General features: G+C 37.5%; 1 protein-coding gene across 1 annotated transcript; it reads left to right on the plus strand.

Annotated features, from left to right (window-relative positions):
• Positions 1-10,076: 10,076 nt before the first annotated feature.
• On the plus strand, positions 10,077-10,322 carry COX7B2 (cytochrome c oxidase subunit 7B2). The gene has a single exon (XM_068542237.1). It carries the CDS (start codon positions 10,077-10,079, stop codon positions 10,320-10,322), a length of 246 nt encoding a protein of 81 aa, XP_068398338.1.
• The last annotated feature ends 6,928 nt before the right edge of the window (positions 10,323-17,250 follow it).

Raw genomic sequence — 17,250 nt, forward strand, 5'->3', positions numbered from 1 at the left:
ATCCCCAGAATCATCTAGCTGCTGGGTGTATGTTGTATCAATATTTTTGGACTTTCCCAATATTTTGGCAAATACCATTTGTAGGCTCTTACATAATATGTGACATTGGTTATAAGACATACTTAAAGGAAACATTTTCACAATTTAGCTTAAATCCAGTCCTGGAGGGAGCATGTGCTTCTGAAGCATGGCTATGATTTATTTTCCCAGTATTAATTCCAAGATTTTCTTAGTTATTCTCTCTGGCTCTTTAATATAAATTATAAAGTTATAGGTGAAACTGCAAAATCATGAACTATAAAGTAAAAGCAAGAAATTGCTTCACTTTGTATATTATTAATTCAAAACACAATTAGATTCTAACAATCTTAACTTATTATTTTGTGTCTACCCAGTCTTATAAATTGTCTACATTTGTTCTCAAAGAAGTCTCTCAGGCTTATCTGCTATTATTTCTTAGTAACGTTAAGAACACATTTTTATGATGATTATAATATGATATTCAATCTACAATTCAATTAATGTGATAAAATACATTATCTATATAAGAAGCCCACAGATCCACCATCAGCTATCGTTCTAAGCTGCATAAATTGTATGTGTAATCAAAATTATGGCCTATTTGCATGTAAATCTCACTTCTCCATTAACAAACGTTCAAATGGTTAAATTATGCCAATTTAGTTTAAGCATACCCTTTTAGTCTATGAAATTTTAGACTCCATTAGATTAAAGAAACTGAAAGTAACCTCTTTGAAACCAGAATTCTAATTGGGAATCTTAAGACTTCAAAACAAGAATCTGTTCTGAATTTCTGTTGTATGTGTTTAGATGGGTAGCCTCCTTCAGCCTTGCTTTCTTCTTTAGCTTTTCCCTCAGGAATTTCAAAGAAAAACTAAAATGAAATATCAGTTCACTAAAGCAGGCACCCTGCCCCAAGGTTTGGCAAAGTGCATCCTGTCTCACCGTTTCTTCTGAGGATCTACGCAGAAAAAAATCAGTTTACTAAAGTCAGCCCCTCTGGCCAAAGTCTTTCTCACTTCCAAATAATGAATTCTAAATGGAAAAGAAAAAAAAAAAGTAGAATGCCAACATCTTGTTAAGAGTTTTCAAAAAGTTTCCAAAAGTTTATGGAAGTGAAAAGAAAAAAATAAATTATACTGAAAGACAGAACTGGCCTGGTAAAACAGCTTGCAAAGTGATCACAGTTACTACTTCAGGGCTGTGAAGTGCTCTTCTCATCAAATGGAATTTCTCTGCAAATGCTCCATAAGTTGCCCAGGTGATGGCAATAACAAAAGCCTTACTCATAAAGGTTTTATTTACAGATATATTTTGAACAGAGTTTAGGAGGGCAGAGATAGTCCAAGTAGGAAATTTAAAAATCTGGAGTTTTCGGAAACAACAGGGAAAGTATTATTTTGCAGCACTAAATATTCCAATCCAATGTGGATTTGATCAGAATTAACTTCTGGAGTAGACCCCTACTAGCCTAATTTCTGGTTAGCAACTGAAAACAACTTTCATGAAAAATAGAAACACTTGGAAAATGTGTCTTTCAAAATTAAAATGTCTTTGATATCTAAAAGTTAAATATTTTATTTTTTTCTTTACTTTATATGACTATATCAGTGACATACTTAAAGACAAGAATGGCTTGTACATTTTCATTTCAAGGTTTAAATGAAAGTTTCAAATTATGCAACGAGGGGTCACTGATGCAACTCTAATGGCCACTGAAGAATCATACAGTCTTTCTGCTCAGAGCGTTTAATGAATAAAGGTAGATGTGGAGAGGAGAAAAACATCCGCACAAATACTAAAACTGCAAAAGTTAGACTCGCATAACGAAGGCAAGAGTTAATTGCTGTGGGTGAGTTATGATACCGTAGGCTTACCACACACTCTGTACTCCCTGAGTCATATGTTACAAGTCCCCACAAGGAAGTGATTTAGTTTGTGAAATGCCTCCTGGAACTATTAAACAATTTAAAATGAGTACAATGGTGTAACAGCCTTGAGAACACAGAGACATCCTTTGGTATTCCCCAGAGTGTGTTCTGGAAAACACTAATATGGAGATATGCTCCAGAGGGAAAAAAGCATGGCATGCTCAGCTAAGTTTGGAAAGCACCACACGGTATCCCTCTCAGAGAATCGCTGTATGCATTAGCACCATAGAGGTTTGGGAAGTACGTCAGTAAAAAAGAATTTGACTTTGTTACCTGCGTATTTCTCAAACTTACATGACACAGAAACCCTTTTTATAAATAACACCCGCTAGCATCAAACAGAACTACTGAAATAGGCACGTGTTTGGGGAAATACTGATAGAAGGTTACTTTACGATTTGGAATCAGTGTCAAGCCAGTTAAGCTAAAAGATAAATTATGTATTCCAGTCACTGGAATGGAATATTCTTTTTTTAAAGTTAATAAAATAAATTCTCACATCCCAGTTTATATGTCAAGTTCTGAGAGTTCCAGTGGCCCGAGGTGTATCCTCAGAGGCTCTCACCTTTGTGTGCGTGTGCAAAAGAATTGTGGTCTGGCTCTGCAAAACAAGGGATCGGATGCAGAAATATAATGACTGCAGAATTAATAAGGGACTGGCACATTTTAAGATCTTGACTGGGTGAACTGTACAAGTGCTTACTATTACTCACTAACATCTGCATTATTCCCCTGCAAACTCTTCCCCACCCCAGAGTAATGTCTAAGCTGCAAATTTGACCCCACAACTCACGTTCCTAATGTCTTTCAATGGCTCCATATCATTTTCTGGATAAAATTTTCAAAGTTTCTAGAATTTATTATAACCACGATCTCTTTCTTTTCCAAGATTGAGTTGGAGAAATGCTATGCATTTATCCAGACGTTTTGATTTGCCAGATCCACTGAAATAGACTCTTCTAGCTGGACATGACTGTGTCACAACCTACAAGCCATGGAATGTAGTTAATATAAAATCTTTTGGGAGTAAGCACAGCAGCCCACTTTCTAACACTTAATACATTGCTTGAAATAACAAGGATTTGTTATTCAGTCCTTGTAATTTCCAATATTTGAAATGGCCTGTAATGTAAAAATAACATGGGCTCTAAGGGAATTTGCTGGGCCTACTAAAGTTTAATAGAGAACAAAATAAAGTTTAATAGAGAACAGTCATGCCTTTGATGTGCAGTGTGGCATGGAGAAAAGCTCCCGATGTCTCTGTTATTGTTTTGTTCTCTTACACACAGCTATCAGAAAGGGAAAAAATGAGTATAGTTGAGAGCACTTTGTGACTAAAACAATATAATGGGCTTCATGAGTGAACCACATTAATGTAATTAGGTTCATAAAAGGAATTGCCTGAATGAACACTGTGGTTATTCCCAGGATGGACATTATTGAATACCTTCAGCATTCTATATAGGATGGAAACAGTCTGTTCATGGTGGCCATGGGAAGAAGTACCTGAGGGAGAGTACATACCTTATATCCCTTTACTCTTCAAGCAACATTTGCCATTTGAGGACATTGACTCGCAAGTTGGCCACTCTGTCATTTCTCCCTCCTGGCATGATAATCCACCGCTGTAATCTGCCTGTTTATTTGTTGAGGTAACATGCGTTATGTCACTTTTCAGGCTTAATAAAGTGACATAATCCACAGCCTTAATCAAGTGGCTGTACCGTCCATTGATTCAGTGACTCAGGAGATGATACCATCACATCTGAAACAGAACCATTTTTCAGCCCTTCCACCAGCAGCATTGCTTGTGCAGGGTTCCCAGATTTCCTGTTCCAAAAAGGCTGAAGGCTTAAGTAATCCTGATGGGAGACACAGCTCCATGTACACTTAATCCCTCCTTGAGCAACCTCCTTTTCTGAGAAATACGTAAGCGAACGGAAGACACTGCAGGTTAGGTGCATTTCATTTCAAGAAGGTTGCCGTTTGACTGTTTCTTGTTTTCTGTTGATGTTCTGAAGCTGTCAAAGAAGAGTAGAAATAAAGGGTGGAAATAAAGGTGTTACAGTTGAGTCATGGAGTCTAGGAGCCTTAGCTTGGAAAGTGTATCATTCGTTATACAGCAGAACACCAGTGTGACCAGTGCTTTTAATGTTTTTAAATGCTGCCAAATGTTTCTGTTGACTAACTTATTCCCCGGGCGGGGGGGGGGTCCCGGGGGGGGTCCCTATAACTCTTTCAGGTCACTCGGCTACTGCTTTCTAAATTACCATGGTGGTGAATTCAATTACTCCTGTACTCTTTCAGTGGCCTAAAAGAATAAACGGTCTTCCTAAAATGTTTTTCTCTTTGAAAGGTCTAGAGTATTAGAGCTGGACAGGACCTGAGAGATTATCTGAGTCAGTGTTCCATAAACTTGTCTGATGACAAGACTCTCCTGAGAACTTGTTTTAAAAAATACAGATTCTCAGGCTACTCCCCTGGATACTCTGTTACAATACGTTTGACATGGAGCCCAGGAATCTACATTTTGTAACAAAGAGTCCAAATAACTCTTAGGATCAGGCAGGTTTGGGAAAAGCTAAATTAGTTCCACTTTTTGATTTTATGGATGAGGAAGCAGATGCCTAGATAGATTAAGTGATTCATATAAGTTATACTGCAGAAAAAATTTGAAAAATTGAGATTAGTTCAGAAAAAAAAATATTGTTGGCCAACCTTCATGCATCCCATAGTAGGGAATGTATTTTCTTAGAATTTAAGCCTTCTGTATTGAATAGAACAATGCCATTTAGAAGACTGTGGGAGAAGTGACGAGACACTTTACTCTGTATATGACAGTGGAATTCTCTGTACACAACAGGGAATGATTTTGCTCCACAAGTGACATTTGGCAATGTCTGGAGATAGATTTTTGGTGTCACAACTAAAGAGAAAGAAGTACTACTGGCATGTAGTGTATAGAGGAAGGGATGCTACTAAACCCACTGCAATGCACAGGACATCCACCCACAACAAAGAATTACTTGGACCACAATATCAATAGTGTCCAGGTTGGGAAACCTCGGTATTGATTGCTTCTTGAGCATTATCTCCCTGTGAGATACTTAACAGTACTATCTGGACACATTTGAGAAGTAGGACACAGTTTCCAATTTTCTTACTGAAATTAGATACAAAGCCTTATATCATAGCTAAGCAGGTCGTTTACTGATCCATGTTAGGCTATACTTAGACTGGATGAATTTTTTTTTTTTTTTTTTTTCCCTTAGGACCATACAGTAAATCTTTTTAGGATTCCTCCTCTTTCTTCTACTCAGGTATCTAGACCTGTCATTCCTAGCACACCTCAATTATGTCTCCTTTGACCTTTCTTCATTCTGTATCTAAATCACCCAAACTCTAATTCCCTGGGATCAGCTAAAAGCTACAGTGTCAGTGTCTGCTGATTTTTAACAGAAATTGAGACAGAGTTTTGGTCATAATCTTAATGCAGAGGCTAAGTGAATAGAATACACAATTTACTTAGAGCAACTTATTTTCCAAATCAGTATGATTTTCTTTTCCTAATATTTCTCAATTCTGTCTCCTCTGTGTCTGTTATCAGTACTTAATTCAGATCCTCATCATCTTTTTAATAAACCATTGAAATAAACACTTAACTAACCTCTTAACTTTTCTGCCACTTTTGCTATTTTCTTACCATTTCTCCACCTAACCTATCTTGTAAAGTGCTTTTTCCTCCAGATTTTTTCCCACCTCAACCTTTTCCTGATTAAACCAATCAGTAGTTTTTCCTCACCTAAAAGAATGTTTCTCAAATGTGGATTACATATGGCATCTTTTTTTTTTTTTGAATTTTATTTTATTTATTTTTTTATACAGCAGGTTCTTACTAGTCATCCATTTTATACACATCAGTGTATACATGTCAACCCCAATCGCCCAATTCATCCCACCACCACACCTCTGCTTTCCCCCCCTTGGTGTCCATACGTTTGTTCTCTACATCTGTGTCTCTATTTCTGCCCTGCAAACCGGTTCATCTGTACCATTTTTCTAGGTTCCACATATATGCGTTAATATATGATATTTGTTTTTCTCTTTCTGACTTACTTCACTCTGTATGACAGTCTCTAGATCCATCCACGTCTCTACAAATGATTCAATTTCATTCCTTTTTATGGCTGAGTAATATTCCATTGTATATCTGTGCCACATCTTCTTTATCCATTCGTCTGTTGATGGGCATTTAGGTTGCTTCCATGTCCTGGCGATTGTAAATAGTGCTTCAGTGAACATTGGGATTCATGTGTCTTTTTGAATTATGGTTTTCTCTGGGTATACATATGGCATCTTTTTAAAGAGGAAACAAATTGTTTCATCTCAACTTGTATCATCTTAAATTATTTGATTATAAAATCACTTATATATGTGTAAACATAAAATCAAGTTCATCCTCTTTATGTTTAAAGCTTAACACAACTATGAAACCAAAACAAATTTTCAAATTAAAAATGAATCAAACTATTCAACAAAGAATAGTTGAATATTATTTTCTTGTATTTCTTTATATTATTGTGAAGGGAAAAATCACAGAATTAAGAATTCTCTTTGTTAACTCACATAAAAGGCTTTGAGTTTGAGCACGGTTTTCTCAACAACAGGAAACACTGACTTATAGAATTCAGTCCAGATGCCACAGCAAGGCATATGAAGTCGTCAGTGTCCGCTGCTGTCCTTTTCTCATCCCTCCAGGCTCATCTGTGGGCATTTGCTGCTTCAGCACTTATTACTTAGTGTTACTGAGCTCATCAGGCTGCCCTGCCCCCATACTATTTCAGCTGTCTGTGCTTTCGCTTGTGCTACTTGGTCTATGTTTTTTTTTCCCACCAGTTTTGTGTTTTATGTTTCTTAAGCATCCTTCAAGATCTAACCTAGGTGTGATTTCCTCTAAAACCATTCCTAGAACCCCAGGTTGAAATGTACCTCTCCTATGTGGATTAAGGGCACCCTGTGCTCTTCTGTAGCCTTGTCTCCTCCCTTATAACAGTGCTCTGTCCATCCCCTCCCTCTACCATGAGCTACCGTAAGAGTAGGGGTGGTACCAATAGCACCCAGACCAGGCCCTGCCACGCCTGTAGTCACTCCATAAATACAATATATAGTAAACTGAAGTGAAACATTTTCAACTAAAGACCCATCTCTGGTAACCACATTGGTTTTTGTTTCTTTGTATGTTTGTTTGTTTCCAATGCTTGGAATTGAATATACTTTAAGAAAACATGACATAGTTGAAAAATGCACCGGATTTAGAATCATAGGACTTGAGTTCACATCTTGTCCTGTCATTTGTTCTTGTGTGTAAAATGGAGATAATCACCATCCCACGCTCTTTTGGCAGATGTGCAAAATTCTGGCATGATGTTTGGCAAACAAGCATATATAATAAATATTAGTTTCCTTCCTGCATTATGCTTTACTTCTTTTTATGGCCTTTAGTGATTTAAAATTATTATTGTTACCAGTGAAGCTTCAAATCTGTATACCTCCCTATCGCCATTAGATTGAGGTCCGGTGTTAATTATTTTTCCTGAACTGAGCTTCAGCATTGCTGTATAAAATAGATGAGACGATCAGTCTTTCCTTTTCATCCTCATAGGATACTTCGCTCCCTTTAACTATTTATATTTATTCAGAACATGTTTCTTTTCTTTTATTGCCACAGGCATGAGAGAACCTCTGCTTTGTTCTTATTACTTAGAGAAATCTGTCTTCTTCCTTCTCTTTGTAGGCTGTTTTCATCAGAAAGCATCTACTTTGAGAAGCCTTTTCTTTACCTGCATTATATTACTGAATTTACCTTTTTTATGCTTTCATATGGTTATTAGAATCTATAGCTTCATTTCTTTGGGTAATAGGCTTAAGGCTCTTAGATAACACAAAATTTATTGTAGAAGTAAGTCATGTGGAGTTCAGCAAGATGGAAAATTTCTCTAATCAGTGGGTTCCTAGCTCTTACATGTGTTTTATAAACAAAAATAGATCAAAGGTACTACAGAAGGCATTCCTAATAAAAAAATTCTTAATAATGGACACATTGATACAAGCAAATTCAGACTAGATGGCAAAGAAAATGTTCACAGATATGGGAATAGCCAGAGGATGAACTAATCTACAAAGGGATGCGATCACTGTCACTGGAGACAAAGTATTTGAGCTTCAACTTAACGTTGAAAGGATAGGAATAATGAAACCAGTTTGTCATAAAGCAGCAGGCATGAGTTGATGATCCACAAGAGATCCCTATTATCACAAATTATTCTCTGGTTCTGTGCCTTCCTAAAGACTGAAAGCTATGTGTGGCACAAGTGCTTTTGTATTGGATTAAGGCTGTACCTGTCATACTCTGATCCATTTCACTTTCAACCAACTCTCTGCATTCAATTCAAATTAAACCTGTAGTGCCTTTTGGTGAAGAGATTCATGACTAACAGGAAAAAATTTTGAATGTTTGGAACCTTAGAGGAAATGCATTTGGTTCTGTTTTAGCCCTGTTTGTCACAATCACAAAAAGTACCACTTTACCATCTGGTAGGAAATAAAAGAGAACCTTAGGGTCTTGTTTTCTAAGTTGGGAATAAAATCATTTGAGTTAGCAAATCTCAGTGAGCAGTTATAAGTTTACAAGTACTGACCTCAGGCCCTTTTGTATCCATGTTGCCTGCATTTGGGCCACAGTTAACATATGTCATTGCTAGAGACTGAGCACTGTTTGACAGCTTGCACAGAGAAGAGAAATTGACAGAAAGAGCTCCTTCATGTGTTTCTGCTTCTATATCTCTTGTTCAGTATAATTATCTGTTTAAAAAAAAGAATTATTAGGGCTATTATGGACATGTGCATCTGATTTCATGATTTTTTTTGGCTTGTTCTCAGTTGGTTTTAACTTCTTATGAGGATACCAGCGTTCATTTATATTTCAGATTAGCTCAGAAATGTTCTTTCTTTGCTTTTGTGTCAGCTATTGTGTATGCAGAATTACATCTTTTGGTCTTGAAGATTTTGCAGACTGTTGGAGGAGAATGTAAAGATAATTCCTCAAGAGAATGACAAGACAAGCCACAGGCTGGAAGAAAATATTTGCAAAAGACATATATGATAAAGGACTGTAATTAGGTTCATTGATTGTAACAAATATAACAGATGTGCTACTCTGGTACAGAATGGAGAAGGCATGCATGTATGGAGTCAGGAATTATATGGAGACTCTGTGCTTTCCGTTCAATTTTGTTGTGAACCTAAAACTACTCTAAAAAAATTGTTTTTAAAAATGATAAAGCGAATGCATCATGTCACATGGTGTGAAAGAAGGGTTATAAAAGTGTAGAAGCCCAGAGAAGAGTTGGCTTATTCAGCCTAGGGAGGTTTTGAAAAGACTTCACAGAAACGGTGCCTTTTAGACTGGGATTTAAAAGGCAAGTAGAATTTTATCTGTAGGAAAGTGCAAGGCAAGAAGTACCAGTAGAAATGAGAAATGGGGAGGAGGTTAAAAGGAATGGAGAAAAGGAGCAAGAAGAAGAGGAGGAGGTATGATGTACCCTGTGAATGCCTTGTAATTCTGACTGAAACCAGAGTTTATAGTAGACATAGGCAGGTCATTGGACTAGTGGGGCATGTTGGAATTTTAGCCATTTTATCAGCTGGACATTGTTGTCTCAGTTTGCCATTGAATTTTCCTTTTTTATGCTTTCATATGGTTATTAGAATCTATAGCTTCAGTTCTTTGGGTGATAGGCTTAAGGCTCCTAGATAACACAAAATTTATTGTAGAAGTAAGTCGTGTGGAGTTCAGCAAGATGGAAAATTTCTCTAATCAGTGGGTTAACTAACTGCGCAAGTTCACATAGCTAATCAGTGACAGAGCTAAGACTCAACTCCAGACATCATGATATCAAAACTTAACCTGCCTGGCCACACTGCAAGACGTGGTGTGGGTGAAACCTTCAAAGTGGGAAGAACTAAACGTGGATCAGATGTCATCGCCTATCTTTTGTTTTTGCAGGTTTCTTTGCAAGGAAATAGACCAGCAGCTTCAAGCAACTGCAGTTCTGTCATACCTTCATGATGTTTCCCTTGGTCAGAAATGCACTAAGTAGTCTCAGGATTCGAAGCATTCAGCAAATTAGGGCAAGACAGAGCCACTCAAAACACTCACCAGATTTTCATGACAAATATGGTGATATTCTACTAGCCAGCGGAACCGCTTTCTGTGTTGTTGTGTGGGTGTTTACAGCCACACAGGTTGGAATAGAATGGAACCCCTCCCCTGTTGGCAGAGCCACCCCAAAAGAGTGGAATGATGAGTAAGCATCACAGTTACTGTAATACAGAATTGTCTCAAAGTCAACTTGTCATTTAAATACCCTGCTGTGCATTGAAATATAGCATAATCGAAGAAATAAAATGCATTTGAAAACATTAAAAAGGCGTTGAAAATTGTCATTATAGTGCCTGAAAGCAAGGCAGTAGCGGTGGGTATAGATTACAGGGGATTATGAATAATAAATATTTGAAAGTAGAATTAATGAAGCATGTACTTTTCTGGCTTAATGATTTATGCTAGGTATCTTTCAGTGGATATACACGCCTAGGTACTTAACAAATTAATTTAATTGTTTGGCAAATCCTATTGAATCTTTCTTAAAAACATATTCATAAGTGACCATTCTTCACCTCCTTTATCTTTCCTTCCCTGATCTGATCCACCGTACCTTCGCTGGGATTATTATAAAAACTCTCTAGCCAGTCTCCTTTCCTTTACACTTGATGACCGTCAAGGCTGCCCTGAACCCCCCCAACCCAGTCACACACAATCTTTTTTAAGCACAGCAGTGAGAATGATCATTTTTTAAAAAATTAGTTTAGTAATATCACTCCTCTTTTGAAAACACCATGACTCCCCATTTTACAAGAGCATGAGTGCCTCAAGGCAAGGATAATTGGGACTATCTTATGGGTGACTTATCACAGTTGGCAATGGAGACCACCTCCTACTCCTGGGTGATCAGCTTCAGGGTAAGTGTACTGTTCCTCAAGCTCAAATATATATAGATATCATTATTCTCTGGATAAAAGACATGTTCCTAGGTGTATAATTTATAGGTCTTAGGGAATGCTCATTTTCAGCTTTATCAGTATTGCTAAGTTATTCCCCAAAGTGGTTACCTTCTCACCAGCAATGCGTACAACCTCCTCTTGTTCCACATCCAAACTCACTCTTAAGAGTTTTCATGCATTTTAATATTTGCTACTTTGATGAGCATGAAATAATAGCTCATATGTTAATTTATGCTTCCCTGATTACTGATAAGGTCAAACATCTTGTGTTAGCTTTTTGTGTTTTGGGGGTTTTTGTGTATATGACCTTTCTTTTTTAATCATTCTTTTTTTTGTTTAATTAATTTATTTTATTTTTGGCTGTGTGGGGTCTTCGTTGCTGCTTGCGGGCTTTCTCTAGTTGTGGCGAGTGGGTGCTACTCTTCATTGCGGTGCGCGGGCTTCTCATTGCCGTGGCTTCTCTTGTTGTGGAGCATGGGCTCTAGGCACGCGGGCTTCAGTAGTTGAGGCACGTGGGCTCAGTAGTTGTGGCTCACAGGCTCTAGAGTGCAGGCTCAGTAGTTGTGGCACACAGGCTTAGTTGCTCTCTAGCATGTGGGATCCTCCCGGAGCAGGGCTCGAACCCATGACCCTGTGTTGGCAGGTGGATTCTTAACCATTGCGCCACCAGGGAAGCCCTGACCTTTTTATTTGTTGCTTTTGCCATTTTTCTATTCAATTGTTTGTCTTAATCATTTGTAGAATTTTTTTTTGTATATTCTTTATACTAATTATCTCAGTCAGGATTTAATCAGAGAGGCAGAAGCAGTGTGAATAGTATAGAATACAGGGTTGATTTGGGGAATTAAAACTAATGTAGCTGTGAGAGCTAGTAGAGAAGTTTGTACAAGACTGTTGCCTTTGCAGCTGGTACTAAATATGTTCACAGTAAAGGAGGAAAACTGAACATGAGGTAAGGGGAGAGCCAGGGCCAATGGGAGTTGAGAAGGATGCACTGGGAGCATGACCGCAAGCTGGAACCTGTGCCTGTTTCTCACTGTCTCTAACTAAGATGACATGGATGACTTATGGGAGAAGCTGGTGCCCTTCACTGCGGAACTGCACAGTCACCTTGCTCAGGACTCAAAAGAGCTGGAGAAGAACTGGTAGGAGTTAAAATAGCTACAGGCCCAGGTGCTGTTTCTTATCAGTCAAGCCAGAAGATGAGTAGCAGCATACCCGAGCCGCTGCAGTGCAGGGCTGCTGTTCTACACCAGCCTTCCAAGTGTAAAATGGATGCTGGCTCGTGTCCGCCATCCCTATCTCATGCATTCTCTCTTGTGGCCAATCCTAACCCGAAACCACAGAGGGGAGGGAATTCTGGAAAAAGTAGTTCAAGCCTAGCTAAGTTGACATTTGGAAAGCCACCGTAATCCACCCCTTGTCAACTCGACATCAGTGCACATCTTTCCTAACCGTACCTATATTTCAAATAAAGACAGTAGCAGAAATAGGCTTTCACCTAACATGATGCAACTTTCTCTCTTAAAACTAATCCTATCCCCAAAAGAGGACATCACAAAGGCCCCTTTATCCATGGCAGTGTGGCACTCTCAACCTCCAGTTTAATGGAACCATTGCTGTGATCGCTAATGAAAGCCTAAGACTTCTAGACCAGCAAAGCTCCAAGTTATAGGGACAGGAAACAAATACTTCTCTAGTGTATTGCTAGGGGTAATTGTGAAGAAGCCACTCTAATCTCCACCTCTTGATTCCCGGACCTGTCAATCTCAACTCTGGGAAAATAGCCCTATATATCTGTTGGTTATTTACAGGATGTCCAACATCTTAGAAGACATTACCTCAGCCTGGCAAGGTGGTGTTACCCAGCTGCCGCAGTCACTAACACTTCACAAGGCCATTGTACCATTTTATCAGTGATGGGATACATGGTAAGATCAGTGACTCCCATAAGCATAAGCCCATTACTATACATTACTTGCTTTTTATTATAAAAAATAAGCTTCTTGGTCAGAATCAGTGCTGTGCTGCATACCATGGTAGTAATTAAGACATTTTGTAAGTTCATGGATGATGGTATTCACAGGAAGGTCACAGGGAGAGAAAGTAAATCTACATTGTTACTAAGTGTGTATTAAAGTGAGAACAAAGTATTGCCTTTTCCATGACGGAAATGGTCTAATGAAATCAACCTGGCACTGATGATTCCCTTCCTTCCTCCACGGAATAGTGCCAATGGAGGTGCAGTGTTGGTCTGTACATTTGGTAGATTGGGCACTCAACAGTGACTATAGCCAGACTAACCTCGATGAGTGCAAGTCCACGTTGTTGAGCACACACATAATCTCCATCCCTGCTGTGATGACCACTTTGTCTCTGAGCCATTGTGAAAGCACAGAGTGGCTGAGAAAGAGAGTGACAGCCGTAAGAAGGGGTCATCTTGTCCACCGGGGTATTAAGATACTCCTCTGCTGAGTACCCTTTTGGTGAGTATTTATATGGGACCTGAGTATCTTCCTACTCTGTGCTCATTTAGAGAAGTCTGTTCACGTAATCCATTCCCATGCTTGTCACCAGTTTTCCAATAGTGTTCCTTCTAATTCCCTGCCCAGCCTGCCAAGCCATTAGCTGGCATCTATGGCTTGGTATACAGTTGTACCTCTGGCCAAGCAACAACTCTGTGTACTATTTCACGTACTGCCCACCAGGAAGATTTCCCTTCCTCAGGGCCAATTTGGAATTAAGCTGTATCACTGAAGCTATCTGCTTTCAGGTATGGCCAGCATATTTTGTAGAACCAGATCCGAATTCTTTCTTCCTTGGTCAAATGGTTTACAAACCTATAAATCCTAGGTTTGAAGTGACATGAAACCTTCCCAAACACAAAACTTGTAAACAGTGGAGCCTGGAGTCAAGCTTTAGAATATGTTCTTTTACTTCCAAGTTACACTGTCTGTTAAGTCTTTCTTCAAGTTTACAGGTTGAAAGTTCTGGAGAAGGATTCAAGCTGGAGCTAGAGAAGATAGGGAGCTATCTAGATTGTTTTGAAAGCCGTGGGGGTGAAAAACATTATCAAGAGAGTATATCAACAAAGAAGTAGATATAGGGAATGCATGAGGCATGCAATGAGTACTGTATTTTAAAATGGCAATTTCTTTCTTTCTTACCTTCACCCTGAATATTTTCTGATTTGAAGTGAGGATTAAAGCCTACCTCTTTAGGTTTATATATGTATGTGTAAGCATGTGCCCGCATGTGTGTGAGTGTGTGTATGTATGTGTGTGGAGTGTGCATACGTGGGTATATCTGTATAGATACAGATATGTACACACACATGTATCTATACAGATATACACACATACATATACATATATATTTTAAAAAACAATTATTTTAGGAATGTATATACACATAAATATGTAAATTATTTTTATATTAAAATTTGTGACCACTGGTTTCTATAAGAAAATTGAGATATTGAATCTTTTGCTATTTCTGACTTTTCTCACTGGATTATTATAACCTGATCATACATAAAACATCAAATGCAAGCTGTTTTGTTGTTCTCCATGTGTCTTAAAACTAACTTTTGAATAAATTTATCAAATTTCCAGCCATAATGTAATTCTTATAGTGCCTCATAACACTTCTTGGAAAATTATATTATTATATATTATTATGAGGAAACTATTACTTGGCAGTTACTGAATACATTTGCTTGCTGTCAGCAAAGGAGGAGAACTTCATTTTGACACATACTCTCCCTTTACTTGGAAAAACTGGGCTACTAGGGCTACACTTTGGTACTGGGCTTAAGTATGAATAATAAGTGAAGAATGAATAATTAAAGCTTTCTATATCTATGTGCTGTTGAAGAATTGAATGCTTTTCTCATTTGAAATTTATAGTAATCCTGTAGAGTACATAAGCTAGTCATGTATCCTATTGAATAAATGTATACACATGATTAGCCATGGGTTGGTTAAGTGACATGGAAGCCATCTAAAAATGAAGATAGAAATAGAATCCACATCTCTTGGCTTTTGGTCTACTGTTCCATTAGAATTTCTCATGCTTTCTAAGAAAAGACAACCCTGATCTTATCCTATGTGATGATGGTAAATTGATAAATAACTGGTGTGGCTGCATGCCAACTATTGGGAGGGTTGGTAAGTTAAAGAGTCAGGCTGGAGAATAGGACTGAAAGGGTGGTGTGTGTTTGATCAGCCTAATTTATGTGCAGCCACTTTAATGGGACTTGAATATGAGGTCCAGTATTTACTAGTTCTTGCTTCATGACACAACCTTATAGATAAGTTAATAACAATGACAAGAACTATCCAAAAAAAACTGTATAAATTCTGGTCTCAGGTGTAAAATAAAGTAAGAGATATCTCTGTGTTAGAGTTTTCACTCATGTCCTTAACTGATCTAACAGAGGCAGTGTGTGCCATCTTCAGAGATGTAAGAAAAATGAAGTGGAGATAGCAAGCTAGTTATTAGCAGCCATTGTTAAAACAGATTTCCATAGAGAATTCCCCCTTTTAAGAGAAATTTCTGTGAAATTTGGAAATTGTTTAAGTATTATGTTAGTTCCTCATTTGTTATGAGTATAGTAAATGGCATAGATGTATGACGTACATCATAGAATCTTTCATGTTTTGCAGTAACAGCAGTTGCTTTCCTGGGGGAATGACATTAACTTGAGCAGTATCTCTTATTTTCCAATAACCTTTTATGTTACAAAAAAATCGGCAACTTCATTTTCTTCCCCTATCTGGAAACCATAGAAACCAATGTGAAATTATAGCTAAGAAGTTCGTCACTGGGCTATCTCAAGCTGATCTCCATGGAAACATATCACATTTTCTTGAAATGAAAGATCTTCCAGTCAGACACACAACCATAACTGATGGGTGTCTGACAAATATACCAACAACAACAAAAAAAGTATATGGATATTTTATTGTATAATACATTCAGAAGAGTTTTAAAACTGCTTCGTAAATGAGAACATTTAAATGGTAAGTATTATGCCAACTACAGAAATAAAAATACAGTTTTGAAAACAATGTTCTGTCACTCTATTTAAATATTGTTCTTTCTAGATTTTTGCATTAAAGGCAACTTTCTAAACTCATACGGACTTTGAATTCAGAAAGATCTATATTCAGCGCCTAACTCTGCCCCTTAGCTATCTGGCTCATCTCTCCCAGTTTTTTAATTGTAAAGTTAAGGGATATAATACCTGATTTACAGATTCTGTTTGCTAATGAGTTAAGCTAAATGCTTAATAAGCAGTTATAAATTTTTATCTGGTTAAATGAATAAATGAGTGATGGACTGAAGATGAGGATGAGATTGAGGATTATGATTTCAGCCCTTTAATGAATGGTTAAGAGATAGTATTGTTCTAGGTGAAAGAGACTAAATAGGAATGTCACTGTCAAGGGCTTTGACTGTGATTTAGCTTTGATAATACAAAGACTATCCCTAGTTCAAAATTTGAATAATCTCCAAAAATTTATTTTTAAGTTTGTTGTTTGGAGCTTGGGTCATATGAATGGGGTGGGGAAGGGACTTCATCATATTATAGGAGTAGGCTCTAAAATAAGCCTGTAAGGTAAAAATCATATTTTCAAAATTACCTTAAATTACACATAAAATTCTGTATTCATTTAATGTGGTGTTCTGTTATATAAAGAATATATACAGTAGTATACGTTTACCAGACATACACATGACAAATATAATTGTACAATATAACCCCCAGAGAGTGTGAGGACATGTCCTTTTGTGAGAGCAAAGTGAACCGCCCAAGAATACACAGACTTATGGAGCAGAACAATAAATGGAATGTTCTGCCCTGTATGCACTATTTTTCCTTTTTTTTTTTTTTTTTTTTTTTGTCTCTGTCGTTCTGTATCTGCGTCACAGTCTCTTAATTTCTCCCCACACCTCTTTCCATTTTCCTTTCCTCTGTTCCTGTCTCTTTGTCTCCAAGTCTACATAGTTGAATCTGATTAAATTAAATACATATATGATGTGACTCCACTTTATCACCATGGAAACAGTATTAAAATTAAGCAGCTTTTAAACTTTCTCTGCTGCAACACATGCTGAATGATATACAACAAACTGCTATGCCTGTATTCAGAATTTTATTTTTCCAAAAATA

Source organism: Eschrichtius robustus, chromosome 4, assembly GCF_028021215.1.
Source record: "Eschrichtius robustus isolate mEscRob2 chromosome 4, mEscRob2.pri, whole genome shotgun sequence".
NCBI lineage: Eukaryota > Metazoa > Chordata > Mammalia > Artiodactyla > Eschrichtiidae > Eschrichtius > Eschrichtius robustus.

Excerpts from the sequence above, each read along its gene's own strand:
- COX7B2 (XM_068542237.1), top strand. The coding sequence starts at position 10,077 with ATGATGTTTCCCTTGGTCAGAAATGCACTAAGTAGTCTCAGGATTCGA.